General features: G+C 39.7%; 1 protein-coding gene and 1 long non-coding RNA gene across 2 annotated transcripts; both read left to right on the top strand.

The window, feature by feature from the left end:
* Window positions 1-6,203: 6,203 nt before the first annotated feature.
* Window positions 6,204-6,661, top strand: LOC143746316 (uncharacterized). Its single transcript, XR_013206481.1, has 2 exons — window positions 6,204-6,339; window positions 6,500-6,661. It is a non-coding gene; the product is annotated as an uncharacterized LOC143746316 (long non-coding RNA).
* A 6,388-nt stretch (window positions 6,662-13,049) lies between these two features.
* LOC143746460 (zona pellucida sperm-binding protein 3-like) lies at window positions 13,050-15,245 on the top strand. The gene is made up of 8 exons (XM_077238257.1): window positions 13,050-13,648; window positions 13,943-14,061; window positions 14,134-14,237; window positions 14,324-14,501; window positions 14,644-14,761; window positions 14,832-14,914; window positions 14,994-15,085; window positions 15,161-15,245. Exons 1-8 carry the CDS (start codon window positions 13,103-13,105, stop codon window positions 15,229-15,231), a joined length of 1,311 nt encoding a protein of 436 aa, XP_077094372.1. The 5' UTR covers window positions 13,050-13,102; the 3' UTR covers window positions 15,232-15,245.
* Window positions 15,246-16,092: the final 847 nt, after the last annotated feature.

Genomic DNA, 16,092 nt, shown 5'->3' with positions numbered 1-16,092 from the left:
GAGTACATGAGAGGACACTGGCTCCACTTGGAGATTGTAGAATCTGGCGAATGTGTTAAGTGTTGCCCAGCCTGCAGCTCTACAGAAGTCTGTTAGCAAGGCGCCATGCGCTAGAGCCCAAGAGGACCACACTCCGGGTGGAGTGGACCTTCATACCAAGGGGACATGGTCGACCTTGCTGCTGGTATGCCAAGCAATGGCATCCACTATCCAGTGAGACAACCTTTGCTTGGAGAGAGCCTTTCCCTTCAGCTTCCCACCATAACAGACAAAGAGCTGGTCTGAGGTCCTGAACACTGTGTTCTGTCTACGTAAGCACGGAGATTATGTACTGGACAGAGGAGTGCCAAGGCTGGGTCTGCCCCCTCCAAGGGCAGCGCTTGCAGGTTCACCACCTGATCTCTGAACAGAGTGGAGTGAACCTTGGGCACGTATCCAGGCTGGGGTTTCAGGATAACGTGTGAGTTAGCCGGCCCGAATTCAAGAAACTCTTCGTCAACCGAAAATGCCTGCAGGTTCCCTACCCTCTTGATGGAGGCCAAAGCGACCAGGAGCGCTGTCTTCCTAGACAGGACCTTAAGCTCCACTGATCGCAATGGTCAAACAGTCATTATATTATTCACTTGAAATCAGTTCAGTTTCCACCATCTTTTCTCATCTTCCACTATTTTTTCAGAAACCTTTTTCAAACTCATCCAACTGCTGTCAGTCTTCACCAATTCAAGTCAGATAATCTTCAGACTATGCCAGTCAAAAGTTATTAATGTCCTTTAATCAGTATCTTTATTTCTCACATTTCTGTATCAAACAGTAAACGCCAACATCATGGGTTTGATTCTTAGGTAAAGCAGGAAACGGTAAAATAAATGGAATGCAAGTCACTTTGGATAAAATAATCTGCCAAATGCATAAATGTTTATTTACATACAGTTTTCAATCCCTCCAACCAACAGTCACCATTGTTTGTAACGCCCACTTTCCACAACGCAAATAATTCCCAATGGAAATGCCTGCCATAATTTTGTTTAAATTCTAGAAGATCCTGTTTTGCTTAGACATGACGTTGCATATTGACATGAATCTTAGTAAGTATCATCCCTTTAAAACACCAAATACAGACCTACTGCTCAAAAGATTAATCTCCTCATATTTGAACTTCTTTTCCTAATTTCACCACCACCAGGGTGACTAACAAATCTGCTCAACATCACAATGCACATGCCACTGGTGTGTTTGGCCCATAACTGCTGTTTGCAGTTACGTTTAATGGTTATACTTGGATATGAGTCTCATTAGGCCGTTTATGATGGGTAGAGAGTAAAATAACTAAAAGCATCTGCTCCGGGATGTGACAATGGGATGTGAACAGATGTTATATGTTGATTAAAGCCCAATTGATGAGTGTGTAACAGAGCATTGCATCACTGTGTGTGTGTGTGTGTGTGTGTGTGTGTGTGTGTGTGTGTGTGTGTGTGTGTGTGTGTGTGTGTGTGTGTGTGTGTGTGTGTGTGTGTGTGTGTGTGTGTGTGTGTGTGTGTGTGTGTGTGTGTGTGTGTGTGTGTGTGTGTGTGTGTTAATGAAAGCAAACGCTGATTCTTCATTTCTCACATTCTCATCAGTAAACAAGTCAAGTCAAGTCAAGTCAAATATATTTATATAGCGCTTTTCACAATACAGATTGTATCAAAGCTGCTTCACAGTATCAATCAAACAACTTAACAATGTTTGTTTATTACTGGAAAAAAAGACATCCAAGTTTGGTAGAGCTAATCAATGGTATGATTGGTTAATTAATTTGAATATCCCCAACTGAGCAAGCCAAAGGCAACAGTGGCAAGGAACCGAAAAACTCCATCCAGTGACCTAATGGTGTCCTAACACACCATCAAATGACCCAATGGAGAAAAAAAAATCCTTGGGAGAACCCAGGCTCAGTCGGGGGCCAGTTCTCCTCTGGCGTTTATGAACTAGAGGCCGAATTTACAGTAACTGTAAGATAAAAAATGTATATGAATGCCTGGCTAAATAGATGCGTCTTCAGTCTAGTTTTAAACTGGGAGAGAGAGTCTGAGCTACGAACAATATCAGGAAGGCTATTCCAGAGCTTCGGAGCTAAATGTGAAAATGCTCTGCCTCCTTTGGTGGATCTGGATATCCTAGGAATGACCAGAAGCCTCGAATCTTAATGAGCGCGATGGATTGTAAGGCGATAGAAGATCCGTTAAATAGACTGGAGCTAAACCATTTAGAGCTTTATAAGTCAAAAGCAATACCTTGTATTTAATACAGAACTTTATAGGTAACCAATGAAGTGATGATAAAATCGGTGTTATATGATTATATTTTCTTGATCTAGTAAGAACTCTAGCGGCTGCATTTTGGACTAACTGTAGCTTGTTTATTGAAGATGCAGGACAACCAGCTAATAAAGCATTACAGTAATCTAGTCTCGAGGTCATGAATGCATGAACTAACTTTTCTGCATCAGAGACTGATAGCATATTACGTAGCTTAGCAATGTTTCTAAGGTGGAAAAAGGCTGTTTTTGTAACATATGAAATATGCTTTTCAAAAGACAGGTTGCGGTCTAGTATAACACCCAGGTCTTTTACAGTAGCGGATAAAGTAACAGGGCATCCTACTATGTTAAAGTCGTGCTGTGAAGGGTTTTGTGGACGGTTTTTAGAACCGATAAGTATTACCTCTGTCTTGTCTGGATTTAATAAAAGAAAATTACGCGTCATCCAATCTTTTATATCATTAACACAATCTGTCAATTTGGATAATTTAGCGTATTCATCTGGCCGTGATGAAATATATATTTGAGTGTCATCAGCATAACAATGGAAACTAATTCCATGTTTCCTTAGAATATTACCAAGTGGCAGCATATATATTGAGAATAATAAAGGGCCTAACACAGATCCCTGCGGCACTCCATAGTTTGCCGAAGTTATAATCGATTTTTCTCCATTTAAGTAGACGAAATGGTAGCGGTCAGATAAGTATGACCTGAACTAGCTTTATGCTTGTCCTTGAACACCAGTGTAATTTTGTAGTCGATCTAAGAGTATTGTGTGATCTATAGTATCGAACGCATCACTAAGATCAAGTAAAACTAGTACTGAGATACAGCCTTGGTCCGAAGCTAAAAATAAATCATTTGTGATTCTAACAAGCGCAGTTTCAGTGCTATGATGTGGCCTGAATCCAGACTGAAACTTTTCATAGATGTCGTTTTCTTGCAAGAAAGAGCCGAGTTGAGCAGACACAACTTTTTCTAATATTTTTGACATAAATGGAAGATTCGAAATGGGTCTGTAATTTGCTAGGTTATTTGGATCTAATTGTGGTTTCTTAATAAGAGGTTTTATAACTGCCAGCTTGAACATTCTTGGAACATGACCTAAAGATAAAGATGAGTTAATAATATTGAGAAGAGGCTCTTCCACTATAGGTAACACTTCTTTCAGTAGTTCAGTTGGTATAGGATCTAATAAACATGTTGTTGTTTTAGATGAAGTGATAAGTTTATTTAACTCTTTTTGTTCTATGGTTGTAAAGCATTGTAATTGTTCTTGCGGGGTGATAATTGCGGCAGAATTATAAGGCGCGAGCAGAGATCGAACGTTTACGATTTTGATTCTGATGCTTTCAATTTTCTCGGTGAAGAAGTTCATGAAATCATTACTACTAAACTGTAACGAGGTATTTTGTTCAGAGGACGTCTGTTTATTTGTCAGTCTAGCCACGGTATTAAATAAAAACCTTGGATTATTTCGGTTGTTTTCTATTAATTTGCTGAGGTGCTCCGCCCTGGCCGTTTTAAGGGCCTTTTTATAACGTGACATACTGTCTTTCCACGCGATTCTAAAGACCTCTAAATTAGTTTTTTTTTCCATTTACGCTCTAAATTACGGGTTTCTCTCTTTAAAACATACGTAGTATTATTGTACCATGGTGCTATACTTTTTTCTCTGACCTTTTTTAATCTAATGGGTGCAACAATATCCAATGTTCTAGAGAGAATGGAGCTCATAGTGCTAGTTAGTTCGTCTAGTTCATCTGTTTGTTTGGGTTCAGGCAGAAGCTGGGACAGATCAGATAAGCTATTTGAGAAATGATCTATGGTGGATGGACGAATTGTTCTACCTGGTCGATAACGTGGCGCAGCATGACATATTATAGCAGTGCATAATATGCAAGTTACCAAGTAGTGGTCAGTGACATGTTCACTTTGCGGTACAATATCTATATCGGTTGGATCGGTTCCATATGATATAATTAAATCGAGTGTATGATTAAGACGATGAGTTGGTCCGGTGACGTTTTGCTTGACCCCGAAGGAGTTTAATAAATCTGTAAACGCAACCCCTAACGCATCATTTAAATTATCTACGTGTATGTTAAAATCTCCAACAATTAATGCTTTATCGACGTTGACCAAAAGATCTGATAGAAAGTCAGCAAACTCTTTTAGGAAATTGGCGTAAGGCCCTGGAGGTCTATATACGGTAGCCAATGCTAGAGATAATGTGTTTTTTTTTTCTTACATCTAAGAGCGTAACATTTAGCACAAGCACTTCAAACGAATTAAACCTATGACGAGTTTTCTGAGTAACATTAAGGGTATCTCTGTAAATTGTTGCAACACCGCCACCACGACCGATCAGACGGGGCTCATGCTTATAACAGTATCCTGGCGGAGTAGACTCATTTAGACCGAAATAATCATTTGGTTTAAGCCAGGTTTCAGTAAGGCACAGAACATCGAAATTATTATCTGTGACCATTTCATTTACAATAACCGCCTTAGGTGTGAGCGATCTAATGTTTAGGAGACCTAGCTTTAGAAATTGTTTTTGTTCACTACTAGCGAGATTTTTTGTTTTAATAACAATTAGATTTTTTCTAGATCCCGCAGTAGATTTATTATTTGATCTTAGTAAACGAGGAATAGACACAGTTTCTATGCAATGTTCTACACTAGTATAAATATCAATTAAATTGGTGCAGTAGAGACTGTGATTTGGATTTTTGGTTACTAGTCAAACGGTATTTAACATCTTGGAGATGTTATCCGACAGAAGATCTGCCCCGATTCTACTTGGGTGTAAGCCATCAGCGCGGAAGAGCCTTGGTCGCTCCCAAAACAGATTCCAATTATTTACAAAAATCAGTTTCTGCTCATTGCACCATGACAATAACCATTCATTTAGCGCGAATAATCTACTGAACTTTTCATGCCCTCGTCGGTACGTAGGAAGCGGTCCAGAAACAATAATCGATGTTTCAGGCGATGTGCTGTGTACCGTATCGAAAAGGCTCCTGAAGTCTTTCTTCAGAACCTCCGTCTGTCGCAGCCTAATGTCGTTAGCTCCCACGTGCAGCACAACAGCTCCGACGCGCTCGTCACCGTTCAAGATCTCAGTTACCCGCGCAGTGATATCGAGAACACGAGCACCAGGAAAGCAGTGACTGTGCACCTTACTTTTACCTAACGTAGCGTGGACGTGTCGGACGGTGGAATCGCCGATGATCACAGCATCGCGTTCCGTTTCACGAAGAGGGGAGAATCCGTTCTGAGTGGAGATCTCGAAAACCGGGAGGGGTGAAAAGATTCTTGTCCTGGCTCGCGGCTTCCGCGGAACCACCCAGGCTTCGTCGTGGTGTGTTAGAGCCGGAGCCGTTAATCACTGATCCGTGTGCATCAGCGCGTGATGTTTCAAGAGCTAAACGCCGGTCTCTCAGCTCAGCTTGTCTCTCTAGAAGGTCACGGATCTGCTTTTCTACAGCTTCTAATTCAGACTGCACCGCGAGCAATTCAGATTTGTTCTCATCTGCACCAAAAGGTAAATAACATAAACCTGATATATTCGCCATTTTAAGAGATGGACAGTAAGTTAGCAATGATGCAACCAGTGATGCTATTAATATTTATACTAATTTATGACTCAAGTCTTGGGTAAAAACCGTCTTTTTAGTGGTATGGGTGTAATGTAGACGCACGATAGACGGGAAAACAAACAAACTCACAGCAGGCAACGAGGCTGACAAAAGCAGTCGATCGCAGGGCGAGCAGCAGTGAAGCAGTGTCTTGCTCTACGACCAACAACCAATGTTCAAACCGTATTTGCGGTTCCAGCCGTATAATGGCCAACAGTCCGAGTTGTAACAGTGACGCACGATAGACGGGAAAACAAACAAACTCACAGCAGGCAACGAGGCTGACAAAAGCAGTCGATCGCAGGGCGAGCAGCAGTGAAGCAGTGTCTCGCTCTACGACCAACAATCAATGTTCAAACCGTATTTGCGGTTCCAGCCGTATAATGGCCAACAGTCCGAGTTGTAACAGTGACGCACGATAGACGGGAAAACAAACAAACTCACAGCAGGCAACGACGCTGACAAAAGCAGTCGATCGCAGGGCGAGCAGCAGTGAAGCAGTGTCTCGCTCTACGACCAACAATCAATGTTCAAACCGTATTTGCGGTTCCAGCCGTATATAGCCAACAGTCCGAGTTGTAATTATGAGTTAAATGATGGTTCAGAACAGAATAAAGAGAGAAATACGGAAAAACAGAAGGAAATACGAAGCTAATACGAGGCTTAGACAGCCACGACGCAGACAAACTCACAGCAGGCAGCGAGGCGGACAAAAGCAGCGTTCCCCCTGATGTGTCCATGTCAGGAGGTCACAAACGCTAAACGTCAGAGCTTATAGTGCACACTTTCTGTAAATTATAAATCAGAATGTGCTTTCACAACCGATAAATATAGGCCGGTGCAGTTGTGTCAAAATATGTCAGGTGTATTGATTAAATTTATTGGCCATAAATATTTCCAACATTAAACTATATTTAGGGTCCGAGCACCGAAGGTATGTAGGCACCTATTGTATCCGTTAGTCTTCTTCGTCTTCTTCTTCTTCTTCTTCTTCTTCTTCTTCCACACTTGAGTCTATTGCAGCCCACATGGTACAACCTATATAGTAGAAAGCTGTGAAATTTGGCACACAGCTAGAGGACACTCTGAACATTGAGAACATTGAGTCTCTAATCCAATTTCTCCAACGCCACCAACTGTCCAAAGTTGCACTCACAGTTATGCAAATAACTTTTGAAGCCTAAGGGCTAGAAACAAAATTCCTCTTTTTCCCCCACTGATTCCTTGGCTCAAGACGATTCATTTCCCTTCCTGGGAACCATTTTGCTTAAAATCTTCAATCCTGCTCTCTGCCTTGATTTTTAGCTCCTCATTCTGCATTTGTGGTGCTTGTATTTTTCATTAAAAATAATTTTGTCTACATGATAATGAGATTATTTAGTAAGGAGTATAACAGAAATATTATATACTTATTTTAATTTGAAATTTTCAAAAATCTCGAAGTGTAATTAAGTTTAATGAGCCTAAACTGTGAAACAGAAATCATTCCAGTGATTTCTTACATGCATAGGCCTACTCTCTTTCTTCTCACATATAATTTACACTAAAATCAAATTCTAGTTTATTTTATGATAATGTCTGATTACATAACCCGATCATCTGTGGGCATTCATAGTTTGGTGAAGTAACACATTTTAAGAATTAGTCTGTAAAAATATGGCACAATGTGCTGTAGGAATTTTCCATATTGTTTGTTCAGTGGTGTTTTATCTCTATTTTGAATGATGTTGGGTTGTGTTTTAATGTTAAAGGAAATAGTCATAAACTTTATGAATAATGTCCTGAAAGAAAATGATATGTATATCTTTCATGTTGTTCAGATTTTTCAGATTTTCCAAAGGTCCATTTACTAGTCAAGGACTGAAGATCTTTTCGCATCTTTTATATTTCTCTGTTTTCTGCTTGGCTGGAAGTTTCAGGCAGAAGTTAATCATTTAGGCACCGTTTTTGAGGAGGTTCTCAATATTTCTGATGCCATATGTACGGTATATATTTTAAATTTGCAATTCTATAAAAAAAATTAGGGAAAAAATCTGATTTCCAAGTCAGGTCAGGTCAGGTCAGGTCAGCTCATCTTTTATTTTAATAGTGCTTTATACAATACAGATTTTTCTTTCAAAACAGATTTACAAGTGAAAAACAGGAAAATAATGATTCATGCGAACTCATGAGGCAATAGAAACTCCTTCAAAATGTCATGTTTAATTCAATGTTTCTTGCCATTTTTTCTAATTATTTGTGAAATTCTTAGTGTAAATTATTTCAAAGTAAATTCTACACCAACTTTTTTACAGCCTGTCTGACTACTGAATAATGCCATTGAGAATCCCTCGATAATGTAAAGCAGGGTGTTCATCATCCAGAGACCAGTTGCATAAACAGAGACATTCAATTTAACATTTAATATTCAACAATAATGTATGTAACTGACATAAAAAAGTTATGAACAGTCTTAAAGAAAAAAAATGGATGAGTAACTTGTAAGACTAGTCTAAGCAGTTTTTGCATCTGCTGGTCTGATCTCAGATCAGTTGCGTTTTGTGGGCAGCTGTCTGCTGTTTTCTGATGCAACACCTGCAGGTTTTTCACTCAAACTCCCAAAACCTCAAATCAATGTCACAGGTTCCACTGCAAAGATGCTCTATACAAACACTGCTAAAATTAACACACAGTGTCACTATAGGTTTAGCAGAATGTCCACAGCAGCAAACCAGAAATAATGCAGCAGCACGCAAAAAAAAAAAAGAAAAAAAAGAAGTGCTTATATCTTAATTAATGACTCAAACACGAGTTACGCAGCACACCGCCAGTCCATATGCTCACCTGCTGTTTGACACAGAGTTCAACTCATGGCCATAAATATACGCAGGGATTATAAATATAAGTCGTCATAAGCTATAGTGGTTGTATAAAACTAAACTAGACTGTGACCTGTCTTTTTAATATTCAGAATCTCGAGTCTATCCTTTTGTACTCAGGTGCTTTTTAGATGACATGAAGTTCTCTTGGACAGGCTGTCTGAGTTTCTTGATTGGATTCTCTGATTGGATCTCATGTGATAAAATGTAAACATCAGACATTGTGTTAGGAAAGCTGAAAGTCGCTGCAGGAACAAGTTTGTTGCAGAGTACCGGACGAGCAGAAAATGACAACATAATGGAGGCATGTCTTGAAACAGGTGGAGACGGCCAGGTGGAGCCTCCTACAGTTCTGCTGCGGCCTCTGAAGATGCAAAGGCTCCGCAACGTTTCACTAAAACACACCCATAACACGCCTCTCAGGAACAACGTCACACAAACCCGTCATTACACCTAAACTAAGATTTAAATCAAAGGAAAGTAGCGAGATCGCAAAGCGAACATGATAAAAGTGGCAGTTTGTTGACATTTTTGCTGTTTACCTAAAGATTTAAAACCCAAGCATCAATGTTTTACCATAGATGTACACTAATAAGTGATACAATGACCATAATACATTTATTTATGTCAAGATTGCACATTAGTCACACAGAAATAAATATGTAAAATAAATCGTATTTACCATTATTTTACAAATGAAAGAGGGCACACGTACTTATTCAGTCGCATCTGTTTCTGTTTATAGTCACAGGACAGTATGTTTGTTTCACATTTAGAAAGAACAATCATTTCAACACATTTTCCACCAAAAATACGACCAGAGGAGCTTTACGACTCTCTCCAGTGACAGTCCCAATACAGTTATATTTTCAGTCAGAGAAACAGAGGATGTTCCTGAAAAACCGGACATATGCGGAGCTAAATCTGGATATCACACAGTCCGGTATAAAGAGACGAGACTTACTGACAAATCAAATAAATACACGATTGTGATAGCCTAGCCTATTTGATTTGTCTGATTTCTTCAAGCGTTCATATTTACCACGTTTACTATGGTAATGGTTAGCATGCATAGTCTTTGGCATCGCATATAAATATTTCTGCCTTAAATACGGTGAAAAGAATCCACATCAGGTCACAAACAGAAGGTATTCAAACACTCGCTGCTGTCTTAAAGTCAATTTCGAGGTATAAAATCATCCGGCGCTGCCGTCTCCTAACTCAGGTAAACTGTTCATGACAACTTCTCAAACCGTTTTGGACCAAGGTATTCGGCGGGCCAAAAAACCATGGCCGTTGGCCCAGTTTTAGTTGAAAATAGTGTGATGTAAATAATGTGTCAGATAAGAGGGACATACAAAATGAAGAGTGGTGGGTCCCATTTTTCACAAATTCACTTTGTGTACACTGACAATGGTATACTTTACAAGACTTTCCATTGACCTTTACTTTCAAAAGTCTGCTTTTCTAGGCCACCAAAACGCTCTTGTCATATAAAATAATGTATAAGATTAGTTGAAGATTGTCATGTAAATGCCCCCCTCAATGTGTCAGATAAGAGAAAGTGCCTGTGCAAATATCCACTCTTGATGATTTGACAACATGTGACAGGAAGTGTGCAAGACTGTCCCATGTCTTAAATACCAAAGCTCAGTGCCCTTTAATATACACTAAACCCACACCATCTCGAATATCCACTGGTGTAGTGCAGGTATACGGTGTATACACACTTTTTCAGTCGCATTGCGTATACCCACTTCTAAATCCCCTCTGATGTGCATCATTTAGTAGGCAGGCTAATCCAATCTCATGTGAAAACACCAAGTCAGGGCCGTACCCACCATTGAGGTCCCCGAGGTCTGGACCTCAGTCATTTTTTTGAGTGTATAAACTGAAAGTTGTGAAATAATTGCCTAATATTAACTCCAATTTGGTGCTGCAATGATTCGCCCAACTCGACGATAACTGACCACCCTCATCTGAGCTGCTTCAGCACTTAACCACTGGCTCGTCAATGTCAAAATGTTTGAGACCAAAGCAAGCGGGATTTATGTTCACAGAAGTGCAAGCCGAGTGCGAATCCCAGCACGACGCTTCACGCTTCAGTTAACGATGAAGTTTTAAATGACCGACAGAAATAATCAGTTTGATCCAAGACAGTGGAAACTGTAAGCTTTTCAACATTTCAACAACACAAGCACCCTATTAAATATATTGCCATTATTATAAATATTATGTATACATATATTTGTATAACGTTACCTTGAATGTGTTTGAATATTTCCCCAGTATCAGCACTGGGACTTTTTACTGTTTGTATCACTCCGCTTGTCTGTGTTTGTGTAACTTGCATCATTAAGCCAGAAGGTGGCAACAAGTGACTGTCTTTATTAGAGAGCAATTGAACCATTTATTAAATGAACAGATTAGTCCAAAAACATTGATTAATTTAGGAAAGAAAAAGTAGCTGAAACTGATCTTTGATGCTCATACTAATTGCTCATATGCCTCTAGACACAGAAGGATTGCACTGGCGTTTGTTTGAAATGTAACATCTATGCAAAATAATAATTTCTTATTTAAGGCCCTTCCCGTTTCGAATATGTGATTGCGTATTGTCAACAATAAGCATAAACATTCTGCATTTCCATTTTGTTGTGTGGATCATTCATTGCGACATTTAAACTGATTATCATGTTTAAAAATATCTGATAAAATACTTCATGCTACTACCGTCATGCTTTTAAAGCTATTGTTGTCCATTTTTTGGCCTTCAAAAGACCTTAAAATGCACATGTTGAGATCAGGAAAATATAAATTTTCTCGAGTGGCATGCCCCCGAACCAACATAGCAAGATCATTTTTGGGACTTCGGTATTTATTAAACCCTGCGTACGGCCCTAAGGAATAGTCACTCAAAATTCATAATTATTTAGTATTAATAAATAATTAAATCCAGTATTAACTGTAAAAACTGCACCACTTCTGTGGCTAATATTAATTTCATGATGATCCTTTCTCTGTGAAGTCAAGCAGCAAAAGTTAAGTGTCAACTAACTCTCATTAGAGTGTAAGAGCATTAGGCCACATCCACACGAAGCCAGAGCTTTCCCTATCCAATCTTTTTTTTTTTCCTCGTTCTAAATTTTTTTCAATAAACACGGCATCATCTCAAGAAATATATGCGTTCACACGAAACTACTGAAACTGACTGAAAACGATGTGGTATACATTCCAGACAAGTATGTGGTGCTGTAATTCTGCCACAGAGAAGAACAAGGAGAAGAAGACTAGGAGCATGCGCATAACCTTGTGAGCTCTATACGAACCCAACACAACAGCGGTGTGTGACTAATGCTGACACGTGGTGTGATGACACCATCGTTTCACAAAATATACGGATTGGCCGTACACATGAAAACGCAAGGGTGTCGTTTTCAGATTTATCCATTCTAGGACCCGATTTCAAAAAATTGCGGTTTCAGTGTCCCAAAACGTCGGATCCGTCTGGAGGAAACGCAAATACGATACAAAATTTGTACATATACAGCTAAACGCGTCTCCGTGTGGACAGGGCCTTAGTTGACTGGTAGGTTTAGAATAACTTGACATGTACCAGCAAAGTTTCTTATACTCAACAGAATGTCTGTTGGGCAAAGAGTTAGCAGATAAACAGACACACTTTTTATAGTGATGTTCCCCAAAAGACATTCCACTGTAAGTTAAATTATTTGATATTGCACATAATTTGGTAGTAACACATAAAGGGATTTACATGTTATTGGTGTGAAGATGTGAATGTATATTTTGTACAACATTTGCAACTGCATTTCATCACTTAATACAAACAACACCATTTTTAAATTGTGTCTTCTTTTACGTAGGGACTGGTGGAAAGACCTTTCTAAGTTTATATTAAAATGCAACGTACTTGAAATCAAAATGTGTGAATAAAGCTCTGTACACTTGAATTCTTGCAACACTAAAAATGTGTCCTATTGGGTAATCAAAAGTTCTAACACTTGCAGTCTTGAAGCACACTTGAACACTTGGATCAGAGACCGGAAGTAGGTCATGTAAGTAGACAAGTGGTCAAATACAAAGACTGCATTTGTAGAGGCCCATTCAAATGAGCAGAGTGGTGTGTAACCAAGATTTATTTAATCTACAGGTCCAGTGGAGAATCAAAGGTAATTAATTAAGCTAAAAGAGGTGGAGCCACCTTAACTCAAAGCTGTACAAAATGGCAAAGCCACACACCACTGTATGTTGTGGTGTTTGTGTCAAAGTTTGTAAGGATGGGGTTCTTGAAAGTTGTCTTAGTGGTGGTTGTGATTGTTGCATTTGACCTGCCTGATGTCTGGGGAAGTTTGAGGTACAGTCATAGTCCAAGAAGCATGGGGCCAAAATCAGATCCAGCTTCCAGAAGTCCTGCCCTTTCTCCTCTAGGGCTCTGGAACCCTTTACAAGTGGCTTCTCAGTTTCAGAGTCCTTTGGGTCCTGACTCTAAAAGTCTTGCACAGGAGCCTTTTGGCCTTCAGGAGAAGCAGCTGTTGCAGGGTCCAGTGAAGCCTTTGGATTGGAGTTATCCTGTCGTTCCTGAGGTGCAGAGCGAGTTGGCGGTGGACTTCCAGTTGAGGCAACCTGTGACTCCCAGCAGTGTAGCGGTTCAATGTGGCGAGAACCGGGTTCTTGTAGAGGTCCAGCAGGATTTTTTCAGCAATGGTCAGTTGATCCAGCCAACTGGTCTGTCTTTAGGTGGATGTCCTGTTGTTGGTCAGGATCCTGAGTCTCGAGTGCTCATCTTTGAGTATGAATTACAGGACTGCAACAGTGTGCTGATGGTAAGAACTCATTAATCTTTATGGGTTATTTTTGGCATGGCATAAGAGACAAAATCTTTCAAGAAAAGTTAGTTTACTTGGTTGTCATTTAACTAGTTTACTCAGGTTGTCACCTGAGTTTTCAAACTTATTTCCTTTAAATAAACCTTCAAACCAACATCTGATGCTCTTATTTAGGAGTTATTCCACTATTGAAAAGAGCACTTTCTCCCATTCATAGCAATATGAGTGCACAGTCTTGATGTATGTAGAGTCTTTGGGATGACCCTCTTGGTAACCACAATCTTTTTTCAGATGAATGAGGATGAGCTTGTCTACACCTTCTCTCTTACCTACACCCCTGAGGCGCTTGCAGGTACTCCGATTACCCGGTCCGATGGTGCAATTGTTGGCGTTCAATGCCATTATCAAAGGTAAGTTATCTGACTATTCACTGTTGCTTGTGTAACTGGGAGACCATTAATGGATACTTTCATAAACCGTAGGCTTCAGAATGTAAGTAGTGATGCCTTGAGGCCAGCATGGGTCCCTTATTCCTCAACAGAGGCTGGTGAAGAAGTCTTGCTGTTCTCCCTGAAGATCATGATGGGTTGGTACAGTTTTTATATATATATATATATATAAAACATTCAACTTCGCAATTGTGGCTGACTAATTTTAATTAATTTTTTGTAGATGATTGGTCCTATCAGAGGCCTTCATACTCCTATTTCCTGGGTGATGTTATTAACATCGAGGCATCTGTGAAGCAGTACAATCATGTGCCTCTGCGTGTGTTTGTGGACCGCTGTGTGGCCACTCAAGTACCTGATGTGAACTCCCTTCCGAGATATTCCTTCATTGAGAATCATGGGTATGGTCCTGGCCATTGATTGTATGGGACTGCTTTTGAAGTTGCCTTTGTAACCGATTGTCACGGAGTCCTGGTTAAGGTCTCGTTGCTTGATCCTGTAAAGTTTACATTCATGAGTTACTCTTTCTGATTATGTCATTAGATGCTTTGTGGATGCCAAAACTACAGCTTCCAGCTCTCGCTTCATGCCGCGGTCCCAGGTTGACAAGATCCAGTTCCAGCTGGAGGCGTTTATGTTCCAGGAGGGCAACAGTCCTTCTGTATGTACTACGAATATCATGAGTTAATTTTTTTTTTTTGGTTTTGTGACTTGTATGTCATCCCTTGCAGATCTACTTAACCTGTATTCTGAAGGCAACTATTGCTTCTGCACCCAGTGACGCTCAGCGCAAATCCTGTTCCTTTTCCAATGGGTAATTTTTTTTTTTTTTTTTTTTTTTTTTAAGCTGACTTTGCTCATGTTGGAGGTTCCATGTCTTTGTCTTGTTGCAGGTGGTTTGCTGCTGATGGTAATGACCAAGTTTGTGGTTGCTGTGACTCAACATGTGGTCCTGATGGTGAATTTGCTGCTTCTCCCTATGGAGGTTTGTAACGTTTGCTTTTTCTAAGGTTTTATTGATGGTTTCAAGTGCTCTAACTTTTCTTTTTTTTTTTGTTAGGCATTCAGTGGGAAGGCAAGGCCTCACTTGGTCCTGTAATGGTTCAAGGGCAAAAGAGAGTTCCTCAATAAAACCGAGAAACCAATTCTTGCTTGTATCTGACTTGTCATTTTGCTTCATGTCTGGTTTAACAGATTTTAAATTGGAAGTGCCTCATTCTGTCAATGTGGTGAATTTGATAGTTCTACTATCTACATGTATTTTTCCTTAGGGAATTTTAAAATTAACCTTTTGAAGGCCGCTAGTGTAAGACGAAGGTTAATTGGTATATACTTTTGAATCCATCAGTTTGTTGCTTTTGTTTAACTAGAATGCCTGCTGAAAACATTACCCATAATGCTCTTAAGAATTTGGCATGCAAATAATTCCAAGTGCTCTGCAAGGAACGCGTGATTTTTTTTTTTTTCCCAAACCACTTCAGCGGAAATCCCGCCCTGCAGCCGATTCTAAAGTTTTCATTGGTCATGTCAATCACTGTACTGATTGCCTACACCAAACACTGATCCCTAAACCTACCCGTCACTGTAACCTAAACCAATGAAATCGGCTGCAGGGCGGGATTTCCGCTGAAGTGGTTTGGGAAAAAAAAATCACGCGCAAGGAACACCTTGTCCCATGAAGCACTGCAGATGTAATGGAGTTGGTCTCCGTCATATTCATGTGCTCTCAAAGTGTTTCTGCATTAATTGTTTATAATCAACTTCCTCTGAAGTTTGATTACATTAATCCCATGAAATCTGTTTGAGCATATGGACTATATTTCACCCCAAAAAATGTTTTGAAGACAGTGAATCTTAGTTTTAGTTTCACCACTCTTTTCTTTCTGTTATTAGTTGTTCAAAGGCCCTTGTGAACATGAAGTACACTTAATTATACTATGTACACTTAAAGTGTTCAATTCTTAGTTTTTTAAACTGTAGGCTACTTAAAGG

This window comes from Siphateles boraxobius, unplaced genomic scaffold (assembly GCF_051911475.1).
Source record: "Siphateles boraxobius isolate OS27281-9 unplaced genomic scaffold, OSU_SipBor_1 22, whole genome shotgun sequence".
NCBI classification, from domain to species: Eukaryota; Metazoa; Chordata; class Actinopteri; order Cypriniformes; family Leuciscidae; genus Siphateles; species Siphateles boraxobius.
This window is presented reverse-complemented; position numbering and strand designations above follow the sequence as displayed.

What these genes read in the sequence shown, in the direction of transcription:
- LOC143746460 (XM_077238257.1), top strand. Translation starts at nt 13,103, where the DNA reads ATGGGGTTCTTGAAAGTTGTCTTAGTGGTGGTTGTGATTGTTGCATTT. An exon ending in ACTGCAACAGTGTGCTGATG is followed by an intron (nt 13,649 to 13,942) that starts GTAAGAACTCAT and finishes ATCTTTTTTCAG; the next exon opens with ATGAATGAGGATGAGCTTGT. An exon ending in GTTCAATGCCATTATCAAAG is followed by an intron (nt 14,062 to 14,133) that starts GTAAGTTATCTG and finishes CATAAACCGTAG; the next exon opens with GCTTCAGAATGTAAGTAGTG.